At 42.2% G+C, this 13726-nt stretch overlaps 1 protein-coding gene across 1 annotated transcript in view; it reads left to right on the plus strand.

Annotated features, from left to right (window-relative positions):
* The window catches only part of MYO16 (myosin XVI), a 395654-nt gene that overhangs the window by 94265 nt on the left and 287663 nt on the right, over window positions 1-13726 (plus strand). Inside the window, exons 7-8 of the mRNA XM_052650218.1 lie at window positions 7507-7582; window positions 10223-10376. Of these exons, the coding sequence (XP_052506178.1) occupies window positions 7507-7582; window positions 10223-10376 (230 nt within the window). The remainder of the gene's footprint in view (window positions 1-7506; window positions 7583-10222; window positions 10377-13726) is intronic.

Raw genomic sequence — 13726 nt, forward strand, 5'->3', positions numbered from 1 at the left:
AGATATGCAGGTGACACCACCCTTATGGGCAGAAAGTGAAGCTGAGCTAAAGAGCCTCTTGAGGATGAAAGAGGAGAGTGAAAAAGCTGGCTTAAACCTCAACATTCAAAAACCTAAGATCATGGCATCCAGTCCCATCACTTCATGGCAAATAGATGGGGAAACAGTGGAAAAAGTGGCAGACTTTATTTTCTTGAGCTCCAAAATCACTGCAGATGGCGACTGCAGCCATGAAATTCAAAGACGCTTGTTCCTTGGAAGAAAAGCTATGACAAACCTAGACAGCATATTATAAAACAGAGATATAACTTTGCAACAAAGGTCCGTATAGTCAAAGTTGTGGTTTTTCCAGTACTCACATGTGGATGTGAGAGTTGGACCATAAAGAAGGCTGAGCACCAAAGAATTGATCCTTTTGAACTGTGGTGTTGGAGAAGACTGTTGAGAGTCCCTTGGACTGCAAGGAGATCCAACCAGTCACTCCTAAAGGAAATCAGTCCTGGATATTCATTGGAGAGACTGATGCTGAAGCTGAAGCTCCAATAGTTTGGCCACCTGATGCAAAGAGCCAGCTCATTAGAAAAGACCTTGATGCTGGGGTAGATTGAAGTTGGGAGAAGAGAACAACGGAGGATGAGATGGTTGGATGGCATCACCTACTGAGATGCTGAAAGACAGGGAAGCCTGGCATGCTGCAGTCCATGGGGCTGCAGAGAGGCAGGCATGACTGAGCTACTGGTCAGCAACAACAGACGAGTTAAGAAATGCTTTACAGTTGCTGCATTTTTCCCCCCAAACCAGCTGCACAATATCTGACCCCAACTTTTATGAAACATATTTCTCCTTTTGGGGATTCCTGTTTCTCCTTCTGTTTCTCAGACACTGCCCCACACCCCGACACACTTGCAGGTCACTCTGCACATCTCAGGGATTAAAGCAGCTTCGTGCTGAGGATTTCCAGGGCCTCTCACTGGCTCTGGGCACCTGCCAGCCCTTGTTGGCCGTGTGAGCCTGACCACACTCACCGAGTCTCCTTCCCTAAAGCCTGGCCCCAGCCAGGGTCTTCGATCAATGAGAACCATCCCCTTTTGGTTATGTAGCTCAGAAGAGTGGGGAGGACCATGGAGGCAAATGCATCAGACAGTCAGGGAGCCAGTGTCCAAGTCAGCTGATCCAGCTGCTGGCTTCACACAGATGTGCAGCCCAAAGTTCTCCAAAAGTACATTGATGGTGTGCACATGAGGCAGATTTTAAACAAAGTCGTCTCACCTTTATCCTCTGCATCTCCGGAAAGTGACTCACCGTTGATTCAGAGTTTTCTAAATCCTTAAACACTTTGATATTAAGGATAGGCTCTGACGATCATCTGTCTTTTCTGTTTTAATCCATTAAACCTACGCAAATGGAGTCGCCCCCAGAAGATAGGACCCAGCATAGCAGAGTTTGTCTGCATTGCCCTGTGGGCTTTCCTGGTGTCCAGCAGAGTCACTGAAGCACCTGAATGGCCAGATCTATCAGCCCAGAACCAAAAGCTGAGCGCTGGCCCTGAGTCGTAGAGCGGGGCTTTGCTATTAGGATACAAAACTCCAAACCCAAAATACTCTTCCTTGATTTAGATCCAAGAAACAACCGAGATTTATGTTAATAGAGGATTCTGAGCAGATTGCATCTTAATTATTTTGTCAAGAAAATAACCGTATGATATTTTAAAAACTTGTTCACCCATAAAAATACCATTTAATATTCATTTTGGGAATGAGTATTACTTTCAAAAGAGATATTATCTGGATATCAGTTTATATGCACAGGAGATTTATAACTCTCTAAGGAAGTAAATAAATACATCTCAGTGGAGTGGAAAAATGTTTTAGAAAGCCTCACATTTTGGAGAGACTAATTATATTTTTACAGATGTTCATAGCAACTTTAGTTTCTTATAAATGACTTACAAATATGAAGAAAGCACTCCATAATTTATAAAAATATTTATAATTGATGTGTGTACCAGGATTTATAACTGACATGTATACATATTTCAAATCTTGCCTTTATAAATATATTAACTTTTCCAGTGAGAAAAATAATAGATGCCTATTCTTGTCTAAAACTAAGAATTGAATGTTATGTTAGCAATAAGCCCTTTGATTTTACAATTTTTATGATTTGCACATAAAATGGAATTTACTTCTAGCTTTATATATATTTTTAGTGTTTATAATCAGATTGGCAATCCTGAAACAAAGGATAAAATAATCAGACAAATGTTATATCAAATCTCCTTCCCTTCAAAATTATTTGTATCACACATCTGAGTATCTTGATGGTCAAAGGAGTTATTTGTATTCTCAAATACATTTTACCCAATTACATAAGAACTGAGACATTCAGAGTTTTTTTCCCTTTAGGTATTTATTTTTCCATTGGAAAAAACTGAAAACGCTCTCTGGTCTTCCTCCTACCACTCTGAGCATCAAACATCGGTCCATCCTAGGTTCCCTGTCTTCTCAGCGTGTCCATGTCTTCAGAGAACCTCACGCTTGCAGCTCCAAATACTCGCCATGATCATGGCCCCCAAAGCCTTCTCTTGAGTCTCCCGACGCATGAGGACCCCCACCCCGTGGGTTATCCCTGTCAACCTGTCCTCAGCTTCACCTTTGGTACAAAGGGAATCACCCTCTTCTTTTCCGGCCCCGGGCCTGTTACTCCTTCTGTGTTTCATCGCTTTTTTATCACAAACCTGGGCGTGGTCATTTTCCTGCCTGTCTTGTAACTGGGAAACCACTGCGCCCACAGACTCCTCCCTGGTGAATGGCTTCGAGCTGCCTGAGTTGCCGCCACGGCCGCCCAATCCGTGCATCCTCGGGGTCTGCCATCGCCCCGTGATCCACATCGTGGTGTTCGGATTAACCCATCAGCCTCCTAGCAGAGTGCCCTGGTTCTCAGCCACTCCACCCTCAGCAGTGGGGCCACAGTGAGATTTCTGGATGGACATACAAACAAAGTATTCACTGCACCATCTTTCCATGGCCGGTGACATGAAATGCCTATTCCGTAACACAGTTCATGAGTCCCCACGTGCCAGGAGTTCTGCTTAACTCTCCTTCATGATTTTTCCTATTCCCCCACCAGGGGAGGATCCAGTGAGACTGAACTTTTAATTCCTGGAACAGGCCAGCGTGCTCATCCTTTGCATGTTCTTTGCTTTTCTCAGAAGTGTTGACTGGTTCACCCTTCCCTGCCCTGCAGCGTGGCTCGGAGCGGTCACTTCACTGTCTTTCCTACCTTTCTGGGTCCCGTGAGATTCCCCCTCAGGCGCCCTACCTAGCACCTGCATCCATCCCATCGCATCAGTGAGCCTGTGTTAGAAACATCTCTAGCATTTGTCCTTACCGCTCTCCAGCCTGGGAGAACTGGGAGCAATGCAGGTTTCTTGTCTGCAGAGGGCTGGCACAGAACCCTCAGTTAGTACTTATTAACGAGAGTCATGGAACATTCTAGTTGTGCAGACTCTTGTCTGTCCGTGCGCCACTGAACACATGTGTGAAGAAAGGGTGGGTGAGCACACACCACGAGACCCCTGGGCCAACGGGAGACATGCTCAGGTGGAGATCCAGGAGACAGCTGGGCACGTGCAGGCGGGGCTGGACATAGAGATTTTCAATGGATGAGCCAGAGGAACTGCACAGGATGGAGGGGGAGCCCCATGAAGGGCAGAACATGTTAGCAGTCTAAAGAGGCCATCGAGGAGTCTGTACACCTGACGGTTTTCAGATGGTCCTGAGTTAAGACACGTTTACTCAGGAAGATGTAGCGTGTGAGCCAGTGACTGGAGGGTATATATAAATCCTGAATTCCCAGAGACCTTTAACATTATAATTTCTCTTTATTAAGTGCAACAATCTCTTTTAGCTTCTGAACTAGGAGCTTGGCTGTCTCTGAACACTCATTTTATTTTTTTTACTTTTAAAGAAGTCACTTAAAATGACCATCAAGGAATTAATTTTGGTGAATTTATCCAAACCAAAATATAATTATCTGAGGAATGAGTAAAGTCCATAGCCAGTGTGAATTTAAATTTCAGCTTAAACACATTTTCTCTCAGCCACATAGAGCCTCCTTACACACAGACACACACTCAGGCACACGCACCCAGAATGTCGGTCACCTTACTGTCCTTTGATCATTTTGGTGATTACAAAGCTCCTGTAATAGTGAAGGTACATCCTTGTTTGGTCCACGCTTTACTACTTGAAGTCATTTACTGCCAAGATCTTTTCTGAGGTTAAGACACATGTTCCAAACTACTCTGAAAGTGAAATCACCACTGGCCTGCTTAATTTAGTTCTGGAACATGCCTCGTTGATTTCCAAGTGGAAGTGCTTGGGAATTACTGACTTTCAAAAAAAAAAAAAAAAAGGAATGGAATTCCCCAAGCGAGAGAAGCTTCTTCATTCCACAAACGAATGTTTGTTTTTACAGGCCTGAAATAAAATGGAAGTGCTTTTTGTTGTTAAAGATTTTCATGTAGGAACCCATTTGCTTTGACGACTTAAATGCTCTCTGCAGGTACAGGGGAAGCTGTGGAGGGAGGTAGTTTGTTTTCTCTCTGGAGTGCCGTGAAGAGTGAATTGAATTTAGAAAATGCAGAGTGATTGTTAGACTCTCCGACAATCTGACGTTTTTGCCGAGACGTGAAAGCCTTTGGGTGCTGCCGTTTTTTCCAAGTTGTGAAAATCAAGGGTGATCTTATTCAGCTCTTGGCTTTGCGTTTCTGCCTTTCCTTTCTCCTGTTCTTCTCTGCACTTTCCCTTCCTCTCCCACTCCACTCTGTTCTCTCCGCCCCCCATCCTTTCCTCCCAACCTCCCTTCCTCTCCTATGGTTGAAAAGCAAGCAAATCTCTCTCATTGTTAATATAAAACCAAACTCTTTCCTAACCCACTCTAATGTCCTGGGACCCTGCTCTATGTATTATATCTTTTCAGATTTCAAGAGAACATCCGTATCTTTAGTAAACTGTGTATATTTGGAGATAAAAATAAACCCTAAATAGAAGCAGTCTGCTGTAGCATGATTTAAGTGTTACTGTTATATTTTATGTTCTGTAAAGCCAAACCCTGATTTGGGATGGACCTGTCGGAAAGCTAGCAAGGGGACAGACTATTTAGAATGTAGTTCATTTCCTAATGAGGGCACTAACAAGATCAGTAAGTGGTGGGTGGGGAAATACTTGGGAATGTTTGGACAGAGTGCTTGCATGGGTGGAGAATGACCCGCAAGCGTTGCAAAAACAACAAAGCCACAGACCAGAAAGCCAGCCCCCTTCTAATCAATATAATAAACCAAGAAATGGAAGGACAAAGTTAGGAAAAGAAAGAATAAAAATCCAAAGGAATCTCCCAAAATTAAAAAAAAAAAAAACTAGAACCATTAAATTGTTCACAGCATTTCATTAAAAGCATAAAATATATAGAAATCTTTTTTCAAAAGATGTGTAAGATTTATATATTAGAAACTATTTAACAATCTAATATAAATATGAAACAATATAATAAAATTAAAGGAGATCTAAATAAATGGGGCAGTATGCCATATTCATGTATTGAGATGAATATTATTGAGATGCTGTTACTGACCCTTTCAAATCTGGCCCCAGAAAGGATCCATCTGCCCACTTCACTCACAGCAGTAGAACAGCGTTGAGCAGCTGGGTTCAGAACCAAAGGGGAGCTTCTCCTTTTTTGTTAATTTAAGTAGAGTTGATTTACAGTGTGGTGTTAGTGTCCGGTGTACAGCAAAGTGATTCAGTGGCCCGTGTTTACTGACTTTAGAATTCTTTTCCACTATGGTCTATTACAGGATATTGAGTATAGTCCCCTGTGTGGAAGCTTTATTCTCTGATCAGAGGACGGAGAGGTGAGGGCAGGGCTGGTTTATGGGGATCTCTCTGTAGGAGGGGGAGGAGTTTGGGGTGAGCACAGTCACTTTGCTCACAGCTCCAATGCCAAGTGAAGATTTCTGCACATAGCCTATCACCACCACCATCTTGAACAAGGCATACACCAAGAGATATAAACTAGAGTATTTATAACAACATTATTTGTAAGTATAGATGAATGATTGCTGTGGCTTGAATGTCTACCAAGAGGAAGGTGGCTAAATTGTGATATGTTTGTACAATGCAATTCTGTGCAGCCAAACAAAGGAATGAAGGGTTGTTAAACCCATCACCTCGAGGATGCTCAGAAATGCAGTATTAATTCTTGAAAGTAAAAGAAGAATTCATACATCAGGACTCTCGTTTCTATAAATGTCGAAAACAGATGAAGCTAAGAGATATGTTGATTAGGGGTCCTCCCATAAAGTAAACGTGGTAATCGATAACACAAAATTCAAGACAGTGGCCAACTCTGGGAAGTAGGAACAGGGATAATTTGGGAGAAGAACACACAGAAATACCATGAATGACATTTTAAAAACTCGAGTGCGTGGGACTCTCTTCGTTATTTGCTCTCTCAGTGGTACATATCCATTATATATACTCTTTGTATGTATCATGTGTTTTATAATAAACTTAAAAAATATTAATCCCTCATCAAGGTACTTTATTCTGATAACTTGAGATGAAGTTCTTCTGATTGTCCGGTGGGACCTTAGGTTCCTGTTCAGCCCTGGTGCTGTAATGGATGGAGAGAAATGAGAAGTGTGACTTTCAGGAATTGCTAAAACAAAGCACTTGTTTAGTGGCTAAGTCATGTGTAACTCTTTTTTGTGACTCCGTAGACTGTAGCCCACCAGACTCCTTTGTCCATGGAATTTCCCAGGCAGTGATAATGAAGTGAGTTGCCACTTGCTTCTCCAAAACAAAGCACACTATAACGTATAAACCCTCCCGTGTGTGTGTGTGTGTGTGTGTGTGTGTGTGTGTGTGTGCTAAGTCACTTTAGTCATTTCCAACTCTTTGCCACCCCATGGACTGTATTCTGCCAGGCAACTCTGTCCATGGGATTTTCTAGGCAAGAATACTGGATCATGTTGCCATTTCCTTCTCTAAGGGAACTTCCTGACCCAGGGATAGAACTCACATCTCCAGTTTGTCCTGCATTAGAGGTGAATTCTTTATTGCTGAGCCATCAGGGAAGCCTCATTCCCTCCCAAACGATGCCCTAAAATAAACCTGGGAAATGTTAAGTGAACCTTTTCAAATCCTCAATGATTTAATTCTTATTTGATGAATAATATTTTATTTGAATGTGTTAATTGATGAAACAGTTTGAATGTCATTTTTTTTTTCTTTATTTTACTTTACAATACTGTATGGGTTTTGCCATAATTTTTTTAAAAAATGAGTAAGGTCTGGAAGCGGAGAGTCAGAAACCTTTGGGGCAGTAGGTCACGCATCCCGCTTCGGTCTGTGCCCCTGGAGGATGGTGGCTGTGGACGCTTTGCCGCTGAATCCTGAGCATCCAGCGTAATCGTTACCACATCAGTTACCTTTCCTGTTTCAGGCGAACCTGGTGAAGCTTCTTCTGATGCATCAGGCAAACCCACACCTCCTGAACTGCCATGAGGAGAAGGCTTCGGGTAAGCCATGAACGTCATACCGGGCCCCTTGCCGTTGTCCTGGAGTGGCTGGCCCATACCGCCCCAGCTACGGCGTGAGTCGGCGTCTCCTGGGACGCTCTGTGAAACGCGCCCCCCGACGCCAGCCAAGCGTGTGTCGCTGACTCGTGCTCTCTGCTCCGTTACGGGAGTCTATTAGAGGACACTTAGCGTTTACAGGGATCGTTGCATTGTACTTCACTGCAGTGTGCTTTTGAGTCTTTAAATTTTCTGGGCAGTGATTCTTGCACTGTTGCTTACTTTAAAATAGATTTTCTAAAATACATGCTTGTTCCTTAGGGTATTTTAAAATGATAATAGTATTTTTTTCTTTCTGCACAAATATTTATACTGCGGGCAATAGAGACTAGTATTAGCAACCTACTTTAAAACTTTAACAATCTTAATGTTGCTTATTTTCTAATAAATACCTTTTAGAAGTTTTCTAGAGTTCTTTCTGCCACTCTTTTAAAACCTGAGTGCTACATTAATTTTCTAATTTTTAAAAGTTGACAATAATGTTACTACCTGTAAGGTGTTTTGTTATATTAAAAAATAAAAGTTCTAAGTAACAAAGAGAAAAATCTAGTGAAAGTAACAAAATGATATAAAATATTTGAAGGTAATAATTGATCTGAATAACATAAATATACTTATTCTTCTCATTTTTATTCCTCTAGTGACCTAAAAGCTTGTCATGCCTGAACTTTCTTATTTCATGTCAATTGCCTTGGGAGTCTCAAGGCAAAGTATGATTACCTGATAAACCTCCAAGTTAAGACAGAATGCTCTATTTCTTATTTTATTGGAATTAAGTATCATTGTCTAATGTTTATTCATCTTATTCGCTGAAAATAGACTGAAGACTTAACTAACAACTGTAAGGTAGCTTGATAGTTTCAAACTTCAGAATCATGTTAATATTAATGATAGGGTAGTAATCTTACCATTATCTACAAAAATATATGCTTAATGGTAAATATTTAAAAAGTAAATGGAAATTTGTAGCTTTTCCCGTTCCTTTTCCAAACATTTTTATTGGAAATACAAGTCACATCCTCTGTTAACTCTAGTTCTAATAGAAGGTGACGTTTTTTCAGGATTGTAATTCTGGCATTTTTCCCGGAGAATAGTGTATATGATTGACCTCAGACTGCAGGGACCCCTGTCTGTCACACTTTGACCTTTCAGGTCTAGTATCAACTTGCCAAAAAAGAGAGGCCCAAGGCAATTGACAGGGACAGTCCTGGAGCCCCGGGAGTGACTCCCTGCTGGTCTAGACTCGCCCCTGGCTGCCGCGGGCCTTGCGTCTGATGAGTCTCAGACAGTATTGCCTGCATTGCTCACGCAGCATCCAGCATCCGTGTAATCCGTTTTCCATGCCATGTTGATCACAGGGGACATTGTGATGGGAGCGTAGTAGATTCTTAGTAATCACTTGCTGATTGCATGAAAATACTTCTCACACACACGAGGTCAAGGCAGTGAGAAGCTTCAAGTAGACACAGGAAAGATGGCATCTCATGCAACTGTAAGAGGGAGGAGTTAGATAATAGTGAGCTAGACACCCATTTCGGCTGTGCACAGAAATATCATTTCGTCACTGCTGCATTCTGTTCTTGCTATTTTGTGTTCTTTGAATTTGGAATGAACACATGAAGGGTTATCTAGGGGATAAAAGCAGTTTGACATAGTTCTTTCTTGGTACAGAAATAATCTCCCGAGATGAGGGCCCTGAGCTGTCTCCTACTCATTACACAGGAATGATTTAATCTAAAGCAAACGATGATCAAATCCTGGCTTAAATATCTTCTTGCAGTAGCTGAGTTACTTCACCCAGCCTGTAAAGCCATGTAACTCAAGTTCATGGGCGTGGGAGGTTACACAGTTTAGTCGTGAGGGTCCCAAAGGAGCAGCTGTGGCCACCACGTTTCTAATTGTTATTAATATGACTTTTTCTTCAGGATGTGTTGATTTTCAGTTTCAGTTGCTAACAAGCGCAAATCTGATTAATTCACATTTATAGTGCTGCCCGAGAATGTTCGGATGCCATTGTTAATGTGTGAATTGTAGGGAAATATGATTATTTTTATTTCTTATTGAAAGTGAAAACTAGGCTATGGAGAGAGGCCAGACCCAGTGTTTTTTAAAGGTGCAACCGAGTACTTACTTGTTCATCTGCCCACTTAGCAGAATGCCTGGAGAATGCCCACTGCATGTTTTATAAGCGCCCAGTTGTTGGGAGGGTTCAGCTCTTTTCCTCTCTTGACTCATATGCACCAGGATAATGGGAGATTCTCATGGAGGAAAACCGACTTTAAGTTCTGTCAAACCCAGCTTCTCAGTGATTTCGAATTTTACCCGTGACCACCCCGTGAATATTATTTTTATATTTGTTCTTTTCATTTGTAATTAAATATGCCATTCACTGATGTACCATGGAATGGTCTTTTAAAGTGGTGATGCTGCCACTGTATTCCCACCGTGGACTTTTCAGCTTTTTCCTTTGGCTTCATGTGTTGATAAGTCATAGCGTGGTAAGCGTAGCAGGGTCATTGAAAGGGAGTGGTTTCCTGTGACGTCAGCACTCACTGGCTCCGATCGCCTCTTGGTTTCTTGCAGACGTCGCCGCGTCGGAGTTGATTGAGGAAATGCTGCTGAAGGCCGAGTCGGCCTGGGAAGGAAAAACGCAGGCGGCTCTCTGTGTTCAGACCTTGGCCCAAGAGGACCCTTATGAAGAGATCGTCCCTGACCTTCCGGTCCTTCCCAGCAAGCTGTGAGTGCCTCCTCCCCGATCATAAAGCCGTCGACCTCACTCGGGAGGACTCAGTCTTCCCCCTTGGCCATCCTCTCTAGTCACCTGTCATCCTTCAGTGAACGTTAAGCCTGTCTCCCAGCCAAAAGTTACAGCCTGCCTGTCAGTGTTTGCTGAACGATACTTGTGGACCGTAAATAAGTCAGGCATGAAAACCCTGAGATTTTTAAACATTACCATTTCAGTCCTTCATTCAGTTTGTCATCATGAGACCAATGATAGTATTTTTAAGTACATTTCATAGTTCTAACTAAACCAATAACTGTCTAATGAGAAACCAAGAGATTTCCAGTAACTATCATCATGGCTAAGTTTCCTCAAGTAGGGAATATTACTTCAAATGAAGTGAAGTCACTCAGTCATGTCTGACTCTTTGAGACCCCATGGACTATATAGTCCATGGAATTCTCCAGGCCAGAATCCTGGAGTGGGCAGCCTTTCCCTTCTCTGGGGGATCTTCCTGACCCAGGGATCAAACCCAGGTCTCCCGCATTGCAGGTGGATTCTTTACCAGCTGAGCCACCAGGGAAGCCCTGGAATACTGGAGTGGATAGCCTATCCCTTCTCCAGGGGATCTTCCTGACCCAAGAATCAAACCAGGGTCTCCTGCATTGCAGGCGGATTCTTTACCAACTAAACTATGAGGGCATTAATACAAATAGTCACTGTTTTCTGTCTTAAGTATAAAACTAATGATTTCTTACTATCTAAAGTATGTCCTAAAGACTGACACTTGCTATAAACGAGGTGAGACTTAAAAACATTATGCTAAGTGAAGAAAGTCAGACACAGGAGGCCACATAGTGTATTACTGAATATAATGAAATGCCTGGAATTAGCAAATGCATCAAGACAGAAGGTACATTAGTAGTTGGATGAGCGGGGTGAGGGGAAGATGGGAAGTAACTCTGAATGGATATGGGGTTTCTTTAGCGAAATGATGGAAATTTTCTGAAAGTAGATGAGATGGTTACACGCATTTGTGAACGTGCTAAAAAGCACTGATTTGTAATCCATGAAAGTGTGAATTTTGTGCTATATGGATTATATCTCAATAAGATAAACACACGAGGAAAAAATATTTTAGGCTGAAAGCGAAAATCTGCTGCATACAAGCAGTGGGACCTTGAGGAAGGTGCTTCCCATCTCCGAATCTGTTTTGTCAGGCAATGGAGATTAAGTCTAATGTTAAGACTTTCTTCGGGGATAAAATTGAAAATTATATTGAAGAGCAACTCAAGTGACAGGTAGACGTGTCTAGTATAACAACTAAGCGATTTTGTAAAATTTCCTTTATCATTCATGATTGTACCTTTGTACTGTTAGAAATAAATGTGAACTGGAATAAACAGACAGGATGAAAATAACTAGGTACAGTTATGTTTTAAGTCAGAAATTCTTAATTTCTATAATTGACTTTCAGACCTTGTGTAAGTGTGGGAAGGAAAAATGTGGTCATCTGAAGTCTCCTCTATAAAGAAGCCCCTTGGGCAAACTTTGGGAGATAGTGAGGGGCAGGGAAGCCTGGCGTGCTGCAGTCCATGGGGTCCCAAAGAGTCAGACACGACTGAGAAGCTGAACAAAAACAACCTCAGCTATAAAGAAGCCACAGATACTATGAATGAGAACACTTCCTTTAAAGCTGGTAAATGCGTGTATTTTTCAGAGAAAAATTAAGACTGGCTGTTGATTTTTATCACAGTTTCACAGTAGTGATTGACTTGGGCAACAATATACTGAACTACATTGGGACATTTCAAGTAGAGGCCATGTATGAAGTCAGTCAGACAACTGACATGATTGACAGGAAACAGAAATGTATTTCTTTAAAAATTTCTTAGGCGTCATTTACAAAGCAGCATTTCTCTCCTAACCAGTAGGGCTTGAGTCAGTGGTTACAACACCCAGCGTTTGGGGAGGGTTTGGATCTCTGTCTGTCTTTTCTCCTCACCGTTGCTGAGATCTTCTGCAAACTTCCCTCCTATTTTTCCCCTTTCCTTATTTTTCCCGGGACAGATCAGGGCATATTCATTGATAGGAGAAGCATAGGGTTGTAAAGAACGTAAAACATCTTCTCTCCTCCATATAATCTACAGTTTTTCTTCTATAATTTTTTCTTCTCCCACTTTTTATCTCTCGTCCTCATTATGAAGATTTAATAAATAAAACCTCATCTGAATTATAGTTGCCCGTCTTTCTTCATCATTTAAAACCCCAGCTTCCTATTTCCTTTTTTAAAAAATAATTTGTTTTAATTGGAGGCTAGTTACTTGACAATATTGTGGTGGTTTTTGCCATGCACTGACATGAATCAGCCACGGGTGTACATGTGTCCCCCGCTCCAAAGACCCCTCCCGCTTCCCTCCCCATCCCATCCCTCTGGGTTGTCCCAGGGCACTGGCTTTGAGGGCCCTGTTTCATGCGTCAAACTTGGACTGGTCATCTGCTTCACGCATGGTAATATACATGTTTCAGTGCTCTTCTCTCAAATCATCCTGCCCTCACCGTCTCCCAGAGTCCAAAAGTCTATTCTTTATATTTGTGTTTCTTTTGCTGTCTTGCACATAGGTTTGTCATTACCATCTTTCTAAATTTCATAAATATGCATTAATATACTGTACACAAGGCAATGGCACCCCACTCCAGTACTCTTGCCTAGAAAATCCCATGGACAGAGGAGCCTGGTGGGCTGCAGTCCATGGGGTCACGAAGAGTCCGACACTGCTGAGTGACTTCACTTTCACTTTTCACTTTCATGCATTGGAGAAGGAAATGGCAACCCACTCCAGTGTTCTTGCCTGGAGGATCCCAGGGACGATAGAGCCTGGTGGGCATACGCACCGAAGAAACCAGAACTGAAGGAGACACGTGTAGCCCAATATTCATAGCAGCACTGTCTATGGGGTCACACAGAGTCGGACACGACTGAAGCGACTTAGCAGCAGCACACTATATTGGTGTTTTTCTTTCTGGCTTACCTCACTCTGTATAATATGCTCCAGTTTCATCCACCTCATTAGAACTGACTCAAATGTGTTCTTTTTAATAGCTGAGTAATATTCCTTTGTGTATATGTACCACAGCTTTCTTATCCATTCATCTGCCAATGGACATCTAGGTTGCCTCCATGTCCTGGCTATTATAAACAGTGCTGTGATGAACATTGGGCTACACGTGTCTCCTTCAATTCTGGTTTTTTCAGTGTGTATGCCCAGCAGTGGGATTGCTGGGTCATAAGGCAGTTCTATTTCCAGGTTTTTAAGGAATCTCCACACTGTTCTCCATAGTGGCTGTACTAGTTTGCATTCCCA

The sequence above is a fragment of the Budorcas taxicolor genome, chromosome 12, assembly GCF_023091745.1.
Source record: "Budorcas taxicolor isolate Tak-1 chromosome 12, Takin1.1, whole genome shotgun sequence".
NCBI classification, from domain to species: domain Eukaryota; kingdom Metazoa; phylum Chordata; class Mammalia; order Artiodactyla; family Bovidae; genus Budorcas; species Budorcas taxicolor.